At 35.2% G+C, this 17,654-nt stretch overlaps 2 protein-coding genes across 3 annotated transcripts; one reads left to right on the top strand and one right to left on the bottom strand.

The window, feature by feature from the left end:
• Window positions 1-197: 197 nt before the first annotated feature.
• LOC112575037 (rhomboid-related protein 2-like) lies at window positions 198-13,195 on the bottom strand. 2 transcript variants are annotated; one of them, XM_025256544.1, is made up of 11 exons: window positions 13,071-13,195; window positions 11,688-11,940; window positions 11,422-11,445; window positions 8,675-8,830; window positions 7,827-7,985; window positions 7,472-7,626; window positions 6,733-6,845; window positions 6,261-6,361; window positions 5,934-6,054; window positions 5,574-5,669; window positions 198-4,842 (listed from the first exon to the last, which is right to left on the bottom strand). In XM_025256544.1, exons 2-11 carry the CDS (start codon window positions 11,757-11,759, stop codon window positions 4,679-4,681), a joined length of 1,161 nt encoding a protein of 386 aa, XP_025112329.1. In that variant the 5' UTR covers window positions 11,760-11,940; window positions 13,071-13,195; the 3' UTR covers window positions 198-4,678. The 2 variants fall into 2 exon arrangements, with proteins under 2 accessions (XP_025112329.1, XP_025112328.1); XM_025256543.1 differs by lacking the exon at window positions 13,071-13,195 and adding an exon at window positions 12,081-12,265.
• Window positions 13,196-13,274: 79 nt separating this feature from the next.
• On the top strand, window positions 13,275-17,423 carry LOC112575038 (protein ABHD14B-like). The gene is made up of 4 exons (XM_025256545.1): window positions 13,275-13,425; window positions 13,772-13,937; window positions 14,369-14,604; window positions 16,061-17,423. The coding sequence occupies exons 1-4, from the start codon at window positions 13,309-13,311 to the stop codon at window positions 16,244-16,246; spliced, it is 705 nt and encodes a 234-aa protein (XP_025112330.1). The 5' UTR covers window positions 13,275-13,308; the 3' UTR covers window positions 16,247-17,423.
• The last annotated feature ends 231 nt before the right edge of the window (window positions 17,424-17,654 follow it).

Raw genomic sequence — 17,654 nt, 5'->3', positions numbered from 1 at the left:
TGAATTGAATTGAATTACTGCTTGTCTCTAGTATGGATACATGCTGGCAAAAATGGTGCTTGGACATTGACTTCTTTACTGTAGCCATCATGTTTGTTTCAACATATTAAAAAAATTATGAAAGTGTTCTGCATAGTTGTAAGAAATCTTAGTTCATATTCAGAAAATGTTATCATGCAAAATGTCAAGCAACAAAATGAGCATTATCTTGTTTATTTAGATTTTAACAAGATGCTGAAGCCACACAGTGCATGCGAACAGTAGTATTTCTGTTCTAATTTCACCAAAAAACATTGTAAGAAAAATCTGAAGGCAACTGCACTTTTAAACACCAAAAGAAACCCCCCCAAAAAAACAAGATGACTGCTTTATTTTCAAATGCAAGAAGCTCTGATGTCAACATCATAAAATGTAATACGTGACGGAACAACAATGACCCAAAATGGAAGCCAATGAACCAAATTTGGTGATGTTTTGAACTTTATAACAATACTTTGATCTCATGTACTTTGCTGTTGCCTTCACGAAAATGGGCAAGACTGTAACATCAGTGTCAGCTTCACGACTGACTGTCTTTATCACCTACTGCATTGTTACGCAGCATATCCCTGATAAAGTTTTTGTAAAGATTATTGTGTGCTGAACTCCAGTTTAGCAACTCCAAAAAAGTGCAAGGATTATCTTAGTACACGTGCAGTTTTACAAGTTTAGCGAAGTCGTACATATTTCAGCAAGTAAGGCACAAATAACAGCTGCCTTCTATGACAAAAGAATGTATACATATATATCTTTAAAAAGTGCTTGATAACAGTGATAAAAAGTCCACAATTAAAAAATTTGTTGTAGAAACATGAAAAAGAATTTATTTAAAAAGTGTTTTGATATATATATATAAGATATGATGCAAAATAAAATCATAAGCTTATATTACAAGAGTCATGTAAAATACTTAAATTGGTGATTAGTACAGTTAAAATTATTATTTAAAAAATTATTTAAAGTGTAGTTTATGAATGGCCATTACAGCTTTCTGCTAGCATGAACAGGACAGTAACAAAACAGCAACATTCAAACAGACTAAGGATTAAAAAAAACACCACCATTTATCTTGCAAGAAGAGTCAATCCATTTACAGGCAGACAGCAAAGTTTCATTTTGTTTACAAAAAGAAAAATGACAGAAATAAACAAGTAACAAAAGCACTTTATGATTAGCAGTCAGCACAGACAGCAACAACTTAAAATGCCATTTATCAAATTGCTCAAATACATTTAAAGTTAGGTGCCACCTAGTTCATTTCATAAAACAATGAATAAATAAATACTCATTGCCTTCACATAGTTATTGCACCAGCAATACTGTAAAGTATTCCCTAAAATCAATGAAAACACCACACAGTGTGGGAACACAGCATCATTACTGTGATATGGACCCTGATTGAAACTTACTTCCTATTGATTATTCTGCATTCTGATAATGGCAGCACAAGCCTTCTTTGGTATTATTCTATTAGAGGTGTGTCTTTTTATTATTTATTTTACCTGATGTGATCTCTTTATTACTGTAATCCACACACACATATATCTTGGTCTCATTATTCGTCGAGTAAAATAATTGAATCTTCAGATGCTGAATGCACTGAGACTTCTATAAATCAAGATTAAAAATAAAGTCCAAAAATGCAGTATCAAATGATTTTTAAGTTATTCCATTATTTAAATAAATCACTTAAAGACATTTATCAATTGAGAGAGAGTGTGTGTTGACGCAAACACTTGCATGCAATTGTGTTGTGCTGGAAGGTGCTATACAATTTAATTATTAAATGCAGTTAAATATTTTTTTAAATGACCACAGAAATAGTTAAAATTCTGGGCACAGTTAATTATTTATGAGCCACTTGAATCCACTTTTTTAAATTCTATAGTCAGCATCATTTTCTTCCCTTATTCTGCTACATACCTTGTATATATATATAAAATAACCATGATAATCATTAGTACATGTAATAAACCTTTTTCATGAATTTTACAAGACACAGAAACATAGCAATAATAAAACCAGTGAGATCTTCACAATAAAAGAATAATGTATACCTTGATAAATTTGCCTGAAGATGATGTCAAGAAATGTAAAAAATTTATATTGAAGGAAAACTGAATATATATATGGTGGTCAGGAATTAGCATTCAGAAAAGATACATAAAATTAAAAAAAAGATTATTTTGAACTGTAGTGCATAACCACCTTACAGTCATGCAAAGGTTAATTTTCTAATCTACAAAGATGAGAAATATGATAGCTTTAAACAATACAAATAAAGACACAAACTGATTACGATCTGAGCAACAAAAGTAATCACAAAATCCTTGGAATATATACGTTACAAAGCAATAAGAAACTTCAACAGGAAAATAATTTTACCCAAATGGCAGATAAAGAGTAAAGAATAATCAATAAAAAGGAACGACAAAGATGATGGAACAATAAACAACAAAAAATACTGTGTAAATGAGCCATCAGCTGAAATCAACATATTTCCTAAGAATTTTTTCCTCTTGATTCCTGAAGGAACAGTTTCTCATAAAAGATCTGACAATACCTTATTCATTAATACTGTCACAGGAGTGTGACCTAAAGTGATACCTTTTGAATTTCACTTAATGGCAAATAGATGTTTTATTCATGAGCAAATAATATGAATATGCATCTGTTATTTCTGAAACTTGCTAAACTAAACACTGAATCTTACCAGGTAAAATAATAATAGTGAAACAAGATTTGTTTATACATAAAAAAGGTACATAGAGAAATAATATCCAAAATAAGTGTATATAGTGTCTTCATGATTTGGGATGTAAGCTGCAACTTAAATCTAATTTGTAACTTAAATAAAAAAATCAAAGACATCCTCCATCATGAAAATGAAAGATAAAAAGTAGTATTGGTGAATATCATTTATATAATCAAAAATCTAATTTAAAAAAAAAAGAAACAAACAGATTTCAAGCATCTCTAGAACAAAAGAGAAAATTAAAGTAACATTTTTTACCGAGGGCAATTACTATGAAATACTGACTCCTATTACATTGACAGGCAGACAGCATTAATTGCATGCCAACTTGAAACAATACCTGGAGCCAGCAATTACAACTCTGAGCTCTTTGTAATCATCTTCAAAAGATTGCCAGGTCAGTCATGTGTCGGCAAACCACCATCACAACAAAACCAGTAAATCAGAAAGTTTGAACAAAACAGCTGCAAAATGCACTGAAATTAGTTAAAACTGCAAAGAAAAGAATATGAAAATGGTGTTAAAACTGATAATTTTAGGCTAAAAGGACAATAGGATGAATTGCAATGGCATCCCCTCATCATTAAAATCTATTTTTTTTAAAAACAAATATGAGTGAGATACCAGAATTAAACAGTTCTGATTTCAAGATAACCTCTGCATAAACTGTATGCTGTATGCAATCAGAATGCCTTTATGTGGGTGATCCACAGTTATACTCCTTTCTGATATGCATGACATTAATGAAAAATACCTCGTATCAATCATGGTGATGCCAGCTTAATTGTAATGCTGTTTACTAGCAAATGAAATGCTACTTTTGGCTGTTGTACAAATAGCAAATTTAAGACTCCAGTGCAGATATGATGAAGTAATGACAGACACGTTTGACAAAAGTAACACATTTCAGGTAAGTTGCATGCAAAATGCAATAAATTTGATATAACATTTTGACGGTAAAATCATAACTTTAAAATTATCTTGCAATTGTATACATAATGAAAAAAATGTGTGTGGAGGCAGTGAGCTTGCTTGGGAGATAAATCCTAATATCACGGAGGAAAAAGGAGATATCTACAAAGCAGCAATTTTCTGGAAAATTCAATTTTCAAATTTTTTTTCACATCCCGTTAGTGCAAAGATGAGCAAAAATGCTTTCCTTCTCTCTTAAACAAACTATTAAAAATTTTTTGTGATAGAAATTTTATCTATGAGCTAAAAATAAATCAAATAAGGCATAAAATGTATTGCGCTGTATTTGCATAGCTGCATATATTAGAAAAAACCTAAATGCTTTATTTGTGCCACAATTTAAACAGATTTAATTAATGAAAAACTTCCATTAATCTCTGCTTTGGCTTTCTTTAGTGTCTTAACATGCTTTTATCAGTTCCAGGGTATGTGCCAAGGGTAACAATATAGTTTTTTTGTCAAAGCTACAAGTAACTTGTTTAAAAAAATGGAGTAAAAACAAATGCATAGTGACAGCAAATCCTTAAAAACATGGCCATTAACTCAGTCCTCAGCTACTGAAATATCAGCAGTACTTGAGTGTAATGCCTGAGTGTGTGTTGCTAATGAGCAACTGGAATAGCAGTTAATTTGAAAATTATCTAGCCAGGCAACTTCTGTTCAAGGGAATAAAATATAAAAAGCTGAATGCTTCTATGGAGTTACAAACCTTGAAATTTATTTCAAATATGATGTCCCGATTATGTTGACAATAAAAACAAAGGAAACTAAAAATCATGAATATATCTCTTCTCATTTTGCAAAGCCTTTCCAAATTAAAACAAGACAGAAATGAAATTTGTCCATTTATGTATGATATTTTTCAATGTCTTAAAATAATCTTCGGGAAGGGTAGACCACCACTGTGATCCATTACCAACCCTCATAATCTGTTGGTGGATACCCTGTGTATGCAGCATTAAAGATACAGCAAAACGCAACAAAGGCAAGGTAAACAGACAAAGTAACCCAGCCCAACGTTGTTTCCCATGGGTGGCGTGTTATGTTTTTCAAAACAGGTATACCCAGCAAGAGCCCTGAAATCACAGCAAATCCTGTTTTTTTTCATATATGTTTTCAAGTAAAAATAGCAAACCATATCACTGCAGAAAAAGAAAAATGCAAAAAATTAAATCACAAATGAAGCTGATCAATTTTTCAATAGCTTAATAGAAGGATTTTAAGATTTAAACATGTTAGCTCATATTTTCCAGTTATATAATAATTCATACAAACAGATAATGGGTATAAACTAGATAACACATCTCAAATCAAATAGTAAATATGGCTTCCTTCATTAATTAATAAACAGCTATGGATAAAACAGAATTATAGTCAAGCATAAGGTAGGATAACTAAGCAAAGAAAAATGTAACCGCGAAATATACGTAAAAAAATAACTTTCATAACCATTAAAACTACAGATTGATAAATTAACAAATTAAAAACAAATTCTCAGCTAGAAAATAGGATCAGTGCTATATAGAGATCTGTCAATTAGTATAGATTGCTACTACTGAGGACTCGTGAACCCAATAGTGACAAACAATCAATGGAAGAGTGAACCACTAACTGACTAACAGTAACTGATACCTGTGGCAAAACAAAGCAGTGACCCTTCCCCTAAATACCCCATTTCCCCCTCCCCACAGAATGAAATGGCTGTGTGGTCAAGATATTCATCCCACCCAATCTCAACAACATCAGCAACAATCATAACAAATGGGTGACACAAATGGAAAGACACCAAAAAACAGAAACAGCATACCTGCCATGAACCCCCCAATGTGTGCTGTCACACCAACTTTTTGAGCCTCAGGTTCCACAATGCGCCTGTATACTGCCAGAGATGTGTCAGGAATCACTGGCGACAATACAGTATAATAGTATAATACAGTATAATAGCAGTATAACATTACAGCTATTTGAACAAAATATGATAGTTTACAGGAAGCATGCTAAGGAAATGAGTAATAGCATCCATCACCAGAAAATAAACGTGAAAGAAGGGCTAGTCATCATACCAGAAATTATCTATGGCTAGATATCAGCTTCAGTGCATGTGTGATGCATGGACATTAGAGTTAAAAGATGTGATAAGATGTGATAAAATGCAAGCATTCCTCACCTAGAAAAAGAAGAAAGGCCAGTTTCACTGGAGCAGAACAAAGGATGCGTCCAATCCCCTTAACAGTGTTATCTTCCAGTTCTTCTTGATCCATACACTTGTAGTTCATTTCACGCCAGTTCTAGTTATCAACCAAAACCATATATATCTGATACTAGGATTAAATGATCAAAAACACTTCTGTGTTTTGAAAAAAAAACAAAATTATATTTTATAGCATTTAGACTTCATAGTGCATTTTCAGTGTTCGAAACAAAAATAAATTCTTTTGTTTTCTTTTGACTGATGAATACAAAATAGTCACTGTCTTTGAGATTGTTGACTTACTGTTACTATTGCTGCTACATGAGCTCCCAGAATGGCATACACCCCTCCACTGGCACCAACAAGGCCCACGGCATGGTCAGTAACAGAGTGAGCAAGAGAACCTATGAAACAACGAAGCCTCTATTAAAATTCACACTATTGGCCATATCATTAACCAAATTAATAACACTAATCTTTAATCACCGTAACTTACCAAGCAACTCAAAGGCATTTGAGTAACAATGCAAACTGATCGATATATTTATTTCGTTGTAAACATCTTGATCTCACACCAGTTTACAGAAAATGTACTGAAAATGGTTATTAAGCATTTGGAGAAATGCAAAAACAAAATTATCTGTGATTAAAAAAGAGCAGCTTATGAAGACATTAACAGCACTCTGCAGATAAATAGAACATTCATCTGTTCATGTATAAGTTCATAAACATCAATAGAAAATGCAATAATTACAAGGAAACTAACATGACCAACCTGCAATCACACCAAGAAGATAGACTATACACACTCTCCAGGCTTTATGCACTATCTCCAAGGAAATTCCAAAAAAAAGCTGGAAAAGCATATTGAAGATGATATGCATATATCTGGAACAGATAACAGTGAGGCCCACAATGCAATAATAACTAACAGTTGATATAATATTGCTTTGTATAAAATTATGTCAATGATGGATAAACAACTTCTAACACTCTTTCTTTTGGTCACTTTATCAAAATAAATACAAACATGGGTATGACTTGTCAGTAAATCACAATGTCAAGTGTCAGGCTTTTTTTAATATATTGTTCTGCTAAGTGTTCCTTACTTAACTTTATGTAAACCAGTAAGCATATCCCTAACAACAACATACATCAAAATCACTAAATTCTTAGAAAGTGATTGGTAAGACTAAGAGGATGTTAACAATAAAAATATTCTCAAAACACTAAGCTGAAAATGAAAAACTGTAAACTGAATTGTCTTGCATTTACCAGAGCTACATATGCCATTTAACAGATCCCTGCTCTATTATTACTGCATATACTATAGCATACAAAATTCCTATGACAGAAATATTCCTAGTAACTGCAAATGACAACTAGTTAAGCTTGAATTTCCTAATAAGATACAATATTCTCTCCTGGAAAATTCTCCACTGATACATATATTTTACTGTTTTAAATATTCTGCTTTTAAGATCTTACAGAAAATCTTTGAAAGGAATTCTCACCCCTGATGCATAAGCATGTAGGTGAGAAATCGCCAGGCTTCATATCGGCGGGATGCTTTATACACTAGTGGACTGTACATGGCAATACCACTTGTGGCTGTTACTGGATCTTTTGAATCTTTCAGCTCCACATAGTATATCAAGAACACAACTATCTGTAGGGGTGAAAAAAATGTTTAAACTGTTTCACTGCATACTGTCACTCATTTCTTGTTTACATAAAAAAAAATGTACGCATGTATCCTTGTAAATACATGTCTTTTCATCCGACACATGCAAACATACTGTCAAAAGCTAGAAAAAGTTAAAAAGCATGCAACAGACAAATATGCTGGAAGTTAATTTTAATATTTGCCTCTGCAATGCTGATGAATGGAATAAAAAGGGGTGGAGGGCAGCAGGTGTAATTAGCAAGGAAGTCCTCCCGCATTCGAACGGGTATAATGTCCTTAATAGCTGCTCGAATGACTGATTGAAATCTGGATCTTTCAGCTGCAGTCAAGTCTCTTGTCATCTGAAAGCATTCAGGAAATCAACATCTTTGTTGACAAAAAGAATGTGAATGGATTCCTGTAATGTGTTATGTTGTGTTGGAATTTATGACTGGATGTACAACCCTTTTCAGCCCTCTGTCACAGTGGGCAAGACATCTAAAACTTTTAGCTTTCTACTTGATTGGCAATCTTCTCCGCCTACTACCATAACTTAATGCTTCTTTTATTTTACTGTGACAGAGAGCAGTTGATGATGCACTTTGTGAAATCGTGAATCTATGCGTGTCATTGCACTCCTGGTCCATGTATAAAAAATATCATCTCTCTCTACACACACACACACACAAACATGCACCATGGTGTGTCATGTTTTAAATTACATGTATATTACAATGTTATGAATTATTCCATATCTAATACTTTGTATGTGTCAATAAATAGTAAACCTGTGTCATAAAAATAGAATTAAATAATTCAAACATGGTGAGGTACATGCAAACTTCAAGTGACATAATTTTTATGATTTTCCACTCTAATTATTATTATTATAACGTATAATATTTTTAAAATTCGTAAGTGGAATGCTGTATATGTAGGAATTAACAAAAACACAACATTTCTATTTCAGGGATCAGAAAAGGAACATTTTCTATATATATATAAAACATCAGTAAAAGGACTGATCAATCTTTGTGACATATGTACTAACCATTTGAGAAAATTCCTTGTAGGTGATGAACTGGTCACCATCAGTGTTGGCTTTTTCCAGAAGTTCATCCATTCGTGCTCGTGGCATAAAACTGAGAAGTCCTTCATCCTCAAGCTCAGCACGAAGGTCAGCAATAGGCAGTCCCCTGCTGTCATGCTGAAAATATCAGGGATTTTTGAGCCAACATATCCTGCTATCATCCATTCTGGTGACTCCCTTTTCTAAAGATCTAAAGTATGTAATTTACTATTTCATATTCCTTCTTTTCACCTTTCCCTTCACCTGTGAATCACCATCAAGAGAGTTCATCAGCCAATCATTTACACGTTTTTTTTTTTCTTGAAGTTGCCTAATCTTACTTTATATGCCGCCATAAACACTAAATCCCCTGCAAACTTATGGAACTTTTTTTAAAAATTAATAAATAAAAAGCTTTGGTCATTTGACACACCATTGCCCTTAATTCCTAACAAAATAAATGCTCATAACAAAGACCAAACACTTCTTAAAAAACTGCTTTAGGATAATGTATATAAAGTGAGCACATTCTTGAAATATTTACAATAGGTTACATTTAAAAAATAATAGCTAGGCATCTCCCTTTTTGTCTTTCAAACAAGATATACCATTGCTATGCTGTTGTAAAAAGCCAGTCCAAGCATTGTCAGGCTTTTGCCCCCTTAGGTTTGCAAGCTAGATAAGCAGACACATTTGCTTCTTTCCATTCTCTAGCTGCACACATTTTTTCTTTCCTCTTCCCTCCTCGCTCCAACTAATGTTTGAATCCTTTGCACTCAAACTTTAACCTACTTTGACCATATTCCTTTTATTACAAATGGAGCAAAATTAACTTCACTCTTTGCATTCAAAGAATCAGCTTCCTGTTGCTTCATACTGTCTATATGCTGACTAAGAACCACCATTGTTTACTTTTCTTTAAAAAATGAAAAATCATGGCTGTGAACTGATCTACCAATAGATCTGACAATCAATCCCACACCAACGAAAAAAACTACTGTAAATAAAAACCAAAAGAACGTACATAAGTGTATGTCATACCTTTATTGCTTTTAAGAGGAACACTATGGTGAAAAAAAGAAAATAAAACAGTTATATCACATTAATAACAGGGAAATCTAATTTGAAATTTACTTAAATAGGGATAGTCTCTGGCCCCTTCCTCCCATTAAAAAAAAAAAAAAAAGTGGCTAAGCAAGAAACCACGAACTATAAAAGTTACTGCAAGATTTGTAGTTTGTGAACAGTGAATAAAATCAGTGGGGGCTAAATATTTCATCCAAATGGTTCCCTGTTTGCCTCTGTTTATGGTTATGCCTAAGGGTGGAGAAATATTTAATGGGGCTTCTCATGTTCTCAGCAAGTCGCCTTCAAGGGTCTAAATTTACAAGGGAAGAAAAGTTTTTGGTGGCCACACCTATCAGATACATTAATTTCATAACTTCTTGGGTTTTTGTTTTTTTTCTTGGCAGGTAATGATTGAAAATGCCCTTAAACTAACTAAAAATTCATCAGATGGTTTGTGGTGACTTAGAATTGACCTCTTAGCTTTCTTCCCTATAAATGAATACAGTCAAAACCACACTGAAAAAAAAAATCTCATTTATCCATTGTGTAGTTTATTTCCAAGTGAAGATAAAAGCCTTGCATTGGGGGATTAAAAAACACTACCAAAACATTAGGGAAAGCTACTTATTTACCCAAAATGTAAAGAAGTGAAGAAACATACAGAACAAAGGCAGTAAAAAAGATTAGTTGCAAAAAGCAAGATAAAGTTCAAAGCAATAATAAGCCACAAATAATGTAACATTCATGTGGTAATTAGCAGCAACTAATATAAGCTTCCTGTGATAATTGGAACAAATAATTGGACTCATTTCCTCATCACATTAAGCTTTAGTGTAATGTCTTCAGTCCACTGTTTTCTAGTGATGGTTCAAATGCAGTACTGTGTATCTTTCAGTCAAAAAAAGACAGGTTGCTTGCACCGATGTCTTTATATCCACCCACATTCATACAGCTCAGTAAGGTGACCAGAAGTTTCAGGGGCGAAAGCGGGACACATGCCGATGATGGTGTCGTCACCGTCAAAGAACGCCGAAAAAAGTGGTTTTTAAAGACAACCGGGACATTTAATGGATTTGCCAGAAAGCAAGAAAGCGGGACATTGGGCGTTCCGCCCGATGAGCAGGCGGGACACGAGGTCAAAAGCGGGACTGTCCCGCCTAATGCAGGACGTCTGGTCACCTTAAGCTAAGCAAGCCCCAATACATCCAGCATGCTTCTGTCAGCAACTTTTTATGTTTCCAACTGTGAGCACAATAAAATGTAAATTTGGTTACTAACAGTGCTTGGAAATAAAAATGTCAGGCACAGATAACAAGACACAAAGACAAACACCAAAGTCTATGACAAAAAGGGTATGTGCACCTGGAGCTTTCTCAAGATCTAATTGAAGTAAAAACTTGAGAAAAACTTAAACATAGCTAGTTAACATAGTTGCCCAAGCCGCAGGTTGCTTTCTCTATTTTTCATTTAATTGTTTGTTAACAGTACTGTCTCTTACAAAGCTCAAATTGAGGTGCTGCATTCATTAAATGTAGCATTTCATTTTAACATTGTAGTACACTGATTTAACAACATTAATGCACACCTGATGTATATTTTGGTTCACTTCAAAAGTGGGTGCGTCATTAAAATATGTTTACATGACTAATAATGGCACTTACCCTATCAAAAATAGGCTTGAAATTCTGCAGAAAACGGAAAACAAATATAAGAAATGGCAATGTACACACATACACAAGATAACACTCAGAACGCACGTCATTTTTAGCACGTTATTTAAAATTCATATTCATTCTTTCAGTACTGTTGAGTACTTGTGTACTGTCTGCACTATAGCTGACCTCGGATATGGTAATCCGGGATCAGACCTATAACTATCGAAGCATACAAAAACTGCGAATGCACTAAGCGATATTGCATGGCTTACCGTTTCCAGCTGCGAACGTACCACTCCCAATTCTATAGCATCGTCGTCCCGGCTAGTTGATGATCGAGCCATCTTGCTTGAGTGACAGCCGTGCTGCTACTCTGGGAATCCGCGATGACTAGCCCGCGCTTACCCTGCCAATCACCTTTGATCAAAACGCACGTCACCAAACGGCTTTTGATTTCATAGCTTGAGCCGAAACCACCGAGAGCTTTCCTCCTTTCCGGATTCGTCCACCCACCTGAGTCAGCACCTGGCAAGATCAGATCACACCACAACTCTGTGTAAAAAAATGCAAGAGGCTTTTTTTTAGCACTCACTTCTATTTGCTGAGCTGTGAAACGTGCAGAAAAGAAGCGACTGTGGGTTATTTTGTGTGTGTGTGTTTCGTACCCGTCGACTGTGACGCTCTCGTCTGCTGCCGTTAAAGTTATGTGGTGATCTCCCCTACCTTGAAGTAAACACAGTTTGTGGGATCACAGACTGTAATTTTTATTTATAGTCTTGTAGGATAAAATGTTCTTTTTAACGTCTTTGTTTGTTTGTGTCCTATCTCCTTAAAAACACCGGTACTGAACCAAGTCATATAAATAATAACGGATTTTCCCACGTCACAGTTACGTGCACTTATCAGTAAAGGAGAAGCGCATCGCATATCGACACATCCTACTGTTAACTTGAGGAAGTAATTTATTTGAACTGACTCAGTCACACATGACACGATATCTAGCACACACAGTGATGCGACATGCACTAGCTCGTCACAGAGTAGATGTTGTTATCAAGGTGTAGCCGGCGAATCAATCACGCACAGCTGTCGACAGAAGTTGGGGAAACAAGTTAACAATCGCGACTGACGAAGAAAAGACGTTTACACCTCTTGTCATAAAGCAGGCAGACTTTGTGCGAGATTAAGAGGGAGCAAACGAATGTATATGGTGATAAGTATAAATATTTATTCTAAATCATACAAGAGCAAGCCGACTTCGTAGATGCATTATTGTCGTGAGAGCGCGCGTTCAGCGATCGGTGCTCACATCGGCCGCATCCTGACGTTTGATAATTTAGGTTTAACATTATATAAGGTGCGGTTCTATATTATTATAAACAGGTGTAAACCACGACCTTGTCGACACCTCAACGCCTACTCCACCCCCGCAAACCTTCACTAGACTATTATGGGAGACTACTCTTGCAAAAGTTCAATGTTCAAAACTTCGGTTGATGCTTGAGTTCAAACTTTTCTCCAAAGAATGCACAAAGAGATAAGTAACAAAATATCTTACCTCTGCGAAGCAGAATCTTATGAGACTAACGAGACCTACAAAGATAACAAGTGGTCTACTTTTTGAACCAGAAGTAAGAATGTTTTTGCACACCCACCTCCCTGCTTATCTTTCTGCGTAGTTCATTCACCGACGACCCGTCGTACAGCCCGAGACACAGGAGCACGTACAGTTCAAGCATTAACTGAAACAACGATCGAGCACTTGTTTCGAAATCAATATCAGCATCGAGGGGAGCATTAATATTAAGTGCACGGAGCTGTGTCATCGACAGCAGCTGGAGACAAGAACAAACGATCACAGTCCTGGGTCTTTGAGCGTGAGACAAGTAAGCCATGAGTTCAGAGATGATTGATGTCACACAACTCCCAGAGTATCCAGCGGCATCCGAAGCGGACCTTGCTGCCGTCGAGATCGAACAGAAAGTACTGTCGGTGAAACTTTCCAGTATGGTAGGTTTACCAGGCATAGTATTGAGATAGATATCATAGATTCAAACTGGCTCAACAGAGTTTAAAGAGTGTCCAGTATATTCACTAGTCTTTGTCAGTATATTTCACAGCGATTTTGTATAATGAATCTCCGTGATATATAAGAAGTTAAGCAATTCTTTAAACTTAATTTTTGCTGCATGTAGTCATACTGCAGCAACATTTGAAACATAATTTGCACTCCTTTCTCAAAAATTGAATAAATGGCATTCAAATATAGAATGGTTTCATTATGACACTTTGAAAGGATATTGACTGCAAAATAATATAATTATATCAGCATCACAGTCAGTTATGTTCAATGCAGACAGTGGAGATCTACAGTCAGCAGACAGCTCCATCAGGTGGTTCACCAAAGTTAACAGTGCTTCTGCTGCATGGCATGTCTTTCACTTCTCAGAACTGGGTTGATATCAAAACCTTGCAGAACCTTGCTTTGTGGGGATTTCGTGCTGTCGCCATTGACCTTCCAGGTACGAAAATTCACTTATCATTATGAAATAAAACTACTATAGTTTAAAGGTAAAACAAAAGCCCACTCAATTGCATGTTATAATTACTCAATTCCCTTTGTTAAATTCACCAATATATTTTTATTTCCAGTATTCTGATAACATTTTAGTTTTCAAAACCATAGACAGCACGTATTGAAATTTTTATTTCTCATTTCTGCTATCACTTTCGCTTGATCAGCAATAAAGATCGAACATTTCAGCAAATTCAATCTTTCAGTTTGTGTGTGGATTAAATTTTGTCACAGAGCTGCCTCTGTTACAGACACCACAATTGCATCTATCGCCCTCTAATATTACTAATAAAATCACTTTTTATTTTTTGCTAATGAACCAGATCAAATGTAGCTTAATTTTGTGAAACATACATGGTTTTATTCTTGCTGTCCCAGGCTATGGCAAAAGTAAAAATGAAGCATTGGGCCCAGTGTCCAACGAAGAGTTCATGGCAGCAGTGGTAAGCTTGCTTCAGATTAAACCAGTCATCATCAGCCCCTCAATGAGTGGTGGCTTTGCTCTTCCTTATCTTTTCGAGGATCCCTTACAGTCAACGGAAAAAGCCATAGGATACATTCCAGTGGCACCTGTCCTGACAGCGAACTGGGAACAAAATTACCCCAAAAGTCAGGTGAGGAGTTTTGCTATTGTACAAATGCGAAAAATGTGTTCGTGAAAGAGAATAGTGATGGTACTTGGAAGAGGGAATATGTCTAGGTGATGTATGTGTACCTTTGTATGTCTGTGTTTGGGTCAGAAGTTTATGTCACAAACATGCATGTCATGTATATAATTATATATGTGAGCATTCAGTGAGAGAGGCAGAAAGCTATGTATGTTTGCTGACATATCTGTGCCTCTGTTTGAGTATCAGTGTGTGTATGTGTTGCCATTACACTTGCATGTAAGTTTTGCATTTAAGTTCCAGAAACCTCAAAAAAAAGTCTTTTCCTCTGAGACTTTACCACAAAAGATAAAGATCACTGATTATTATTATAGCTATATTTCACATTGTGCTTGCAACTACTGCATTTAAAACTGACAGGCAAGTCAAAATCTAGCATGCTTGCATGCACTTGTATTTTCAGTAGCAGCTTAATGCTCTGAATATTTTTTTTCAATTGTAGGGCCAGTACTCTTAACGCTCTTTCTCTTTTGTGGTAAAGTCTCAGTGTAAGTTTTAAACATTAAAAATACAGTAAAATCTTCCTATTAAAACTTTCTAAAACTCCACCAAAATCAGGTGAAAGGGATCGTAGTAGGAAAAACAAGTTTTCTTTCATTCTACAAACCATGACTTCGAGCACAAATAATTTTTTCCCATTCATGTATTTAAATGTTTGAAAATAAAGCTCTTAAAAACCCTCGTGCTTTTTTTTGTTTTTGTTTTTGCTCGGTTATGCTTGCTGATTCCTCTAGTGTAGCGCTTGGTTGATAATTTCAAGGAAACTTAATTAGTCTTGAGGGAAGAACAATTGATCAGTACATGTGGACTGTGGTAGACAAATATGGTCTCTTAAAATGCATTATATGTACTTTTTAAATAATTTCTCCAAAAAGTTGCAATAGAGCACAAACACTGGGTCACAAAAATCTTTTATTTTTATAAACATATGACTCCTTCAACAGGTTGTAAGGAAGTATAATAGATTGATGTTGGTAAACAAGGCAACAATGAATTAGCAATCTCTTTTAAAATATTCTTAATTTGTTTCTGCAGATAGTTGTAATACTGGGCAAATGTTTCTCTAGAAGCAGCCTTTTTTTAAAATGTTCTTTTAGAAAGTCGTAAGTCGTAATGGAGCACAAACTGAAGGTCATAAGTCACGTTGGGGAGGTTTTCCTGTCTGTGAAAATATTTTGGGTCATGTCTAAGAAGAGGTTGCATTATATTAGAGGAGATCTCACTCACTAAGCAGGTTTTATTGTATATACACTTTACACTATCTTGCTTCAAGTATTGTCTGTTCTACTGAAGGAAAAAAGTGCAAAAGAAATGTAAAATATCTTTTATTTTTCATTTATGTCCTGAAACTTTGTGACAAATATTACAACCTTACCCACTGTTCTGTGTACTGTATTTTCAGCTGCCAACTTTGATTGTGTATGGGAGTAGAGATGAGAGGCTTGGTTTTGCAAGTAGGGACAGTCTGAAAGTATTACCAGCATCCCAGATTGCTGAAATACCTGATGCTGGGCATGCCTGCTACATGAATCAGCCAGCTCTTTTTCACAACCTTTTGTATTGGTTCCTAAACAAACTTTCAGCTTAATACAAAAGATAAATATTTCAGCTCTAATTGTTATGCATTTATGAACATTCTGGTTCAGAGGGAATGCTGCTGCACAAATTGATTTAGCATGAAGTGTTAGATTAGTATGCATCTTAATAATCTTAAATGCATCCTGATACCTGCTGCTATGGGTGCTCTTGGAATAGCGTGGTATTTGCATTTCCTTGCTAAAATATTTTGTGATGTAGATAGGCAGAAATTGGACTGATTTTGTGAAAGTGATGTTTTGCATAAATGTTCAGGAAGCTTTCAAGGTTTTCACGAGCAACTTTTGTTATTCAGAAAACTACACTTTCAACTTTTATGCTGATGATGATGATGATGATGTAGTTTTGTAACGCGCTAGTATCCGTATCACAGAGATACGCTCAATGCGCAGGGAACCCAGCAGCCACCAAACTGCAGGGCAAATGAACAACTTCAAATAATGTTAAACAAGTGAGTCTTAAGATTTTTCTGAAAAGATGCAATACTATCAGACTCCTTAGTCGAGAGGGAAAGTGAGTTCCATGCTGCTGGAGTTTATGCTGCTCACACCATGTACTTTTTTACTATTGTTCTTGCTGCTGTTGTAACAGATGCAGTTGTTTTGGGATAGTTTATTTTGAAACAAGTGTAATTGTTCAGAACTGCTATTGCTGTTGTGACAGGTGTGACTGTTTTCGGATTGTTCATACCTGCTGTTGGTGTTGTGACATGTATAAGATGTAGATAACTACTAAAAGGTAGAAATTACGTTTCACATGCACTTATTTTTTAAGAGCCACGGGCTTGTATTTTTAACATTTTCTAGCAGTCTTAAAGAATTCTACCTTTCTAATGTGCCTTATATGAGTGTGACTTCAGTGGAAAAAAAGATGACTCACAGACCACAGATGTGGTTCGTAGGCCTTTCTGTTCTGCTTATGTCCCTTGGTGCTATGTTTGCTATAATGGCTAGTCAGGTCCTGCTATTGAGGAAGACTACAGTTGTAGCAGTCTACTCTCAAATAAATATTGAAGATTATATAAGAAAGGGAAGATTACACAACATGTAGTTATGCAAGCCAGAGAGGTTAAACAGATGCACTTATTGAAATCTAATTTTTTGTTATTTTTTCGGATGAGTTGTTGTTTTTGACTAGTCAGAACTTTAGGTAATAATTTTTACTTTGCACGTTTTTGTTTCATACTTTTTAGTGAATGATAGTACGTTTGAAAATCGTGTGCGAGAGAGGGAAGTGCTAATGGAAATGCCTTATGGTGACCAAACCATTCAGCTGCTGATTTTTCCAAATGTGGCAGTGGGGGCGAGAGGGGAGTTTGGAGTTTTATGCCGAGCCAGCAACTAAGGCGAATTCACAACAAAGCAACCACCCTCTAAACAGATACCACATGCAGCGAAAGA

This window comes from Pomacea canaliculata, linkage group LG11 (assembly GCF_003073045.1).
Source record: "Pomacea canaliculata isolate SZHN2017 linkage group LG11, ASM307304v1, whole genome shotgun sequence".
Classification (NCBI taxonomy): domain Eukaryota; kingdom Metazoa; phylum Mollusca; class Gastropoda; order Architaenioglossa; family Ampullariidae; genus Pomacea; species Pomacea canaliculata.
The sequence above is the reverse complement of the archived record's forward strand: the minus strand, read 5'-3'. Positions and strand labels throughout refer to the sequence as shown.

Excerpts from the sequence above, each read along its gene's own strand:
- LOC112575038 (XM_025256545.1), top strand. The coding sequence starts at position 13,309 with ATGAGTTCAGAGATGATTGATGTCACACAACTCCCAGAGTATCCAGCG. Across the intron at positions 13,938-14,368 it reads TGTCGCCATTGACCTTCCAG|GCTATGGCAAAAGTAAAAAT; the intron begins GTACGAAAATTC and ends TTGCTGTCCCAG. Across the intron at positions 14,605-16,060 it reads AAAATTACCCCAAAAGTCAG|CTGCCAACTTTGATTGTGTA; the intron begins GTGAGGAGTTTT and ends CTGTATTTTCAG.
- LOC112575037 (XM_025256544.1), bottom strand. The coding sequence starts at position 11,759 with ATGGCTCGATCATCAACTAGCCGGGACGACGATGCTATAGAATTGGGA. Across the intron at positions 8,831-11,421 it reads TCAAGCCTATTTTTGATAGG|CATGACAGCAGGGGACTGCC; the intron begins GTAAGTGCCATT and ends TGATATTTTCAG. Across the intron at positions 7,986-8,674 it reads ACAAGGAATTTTCTCAAATG|ATGACAAGAGACTTGACTGC; the intron begins GTTAGTACATAT and ends GAATGCTTTCAG.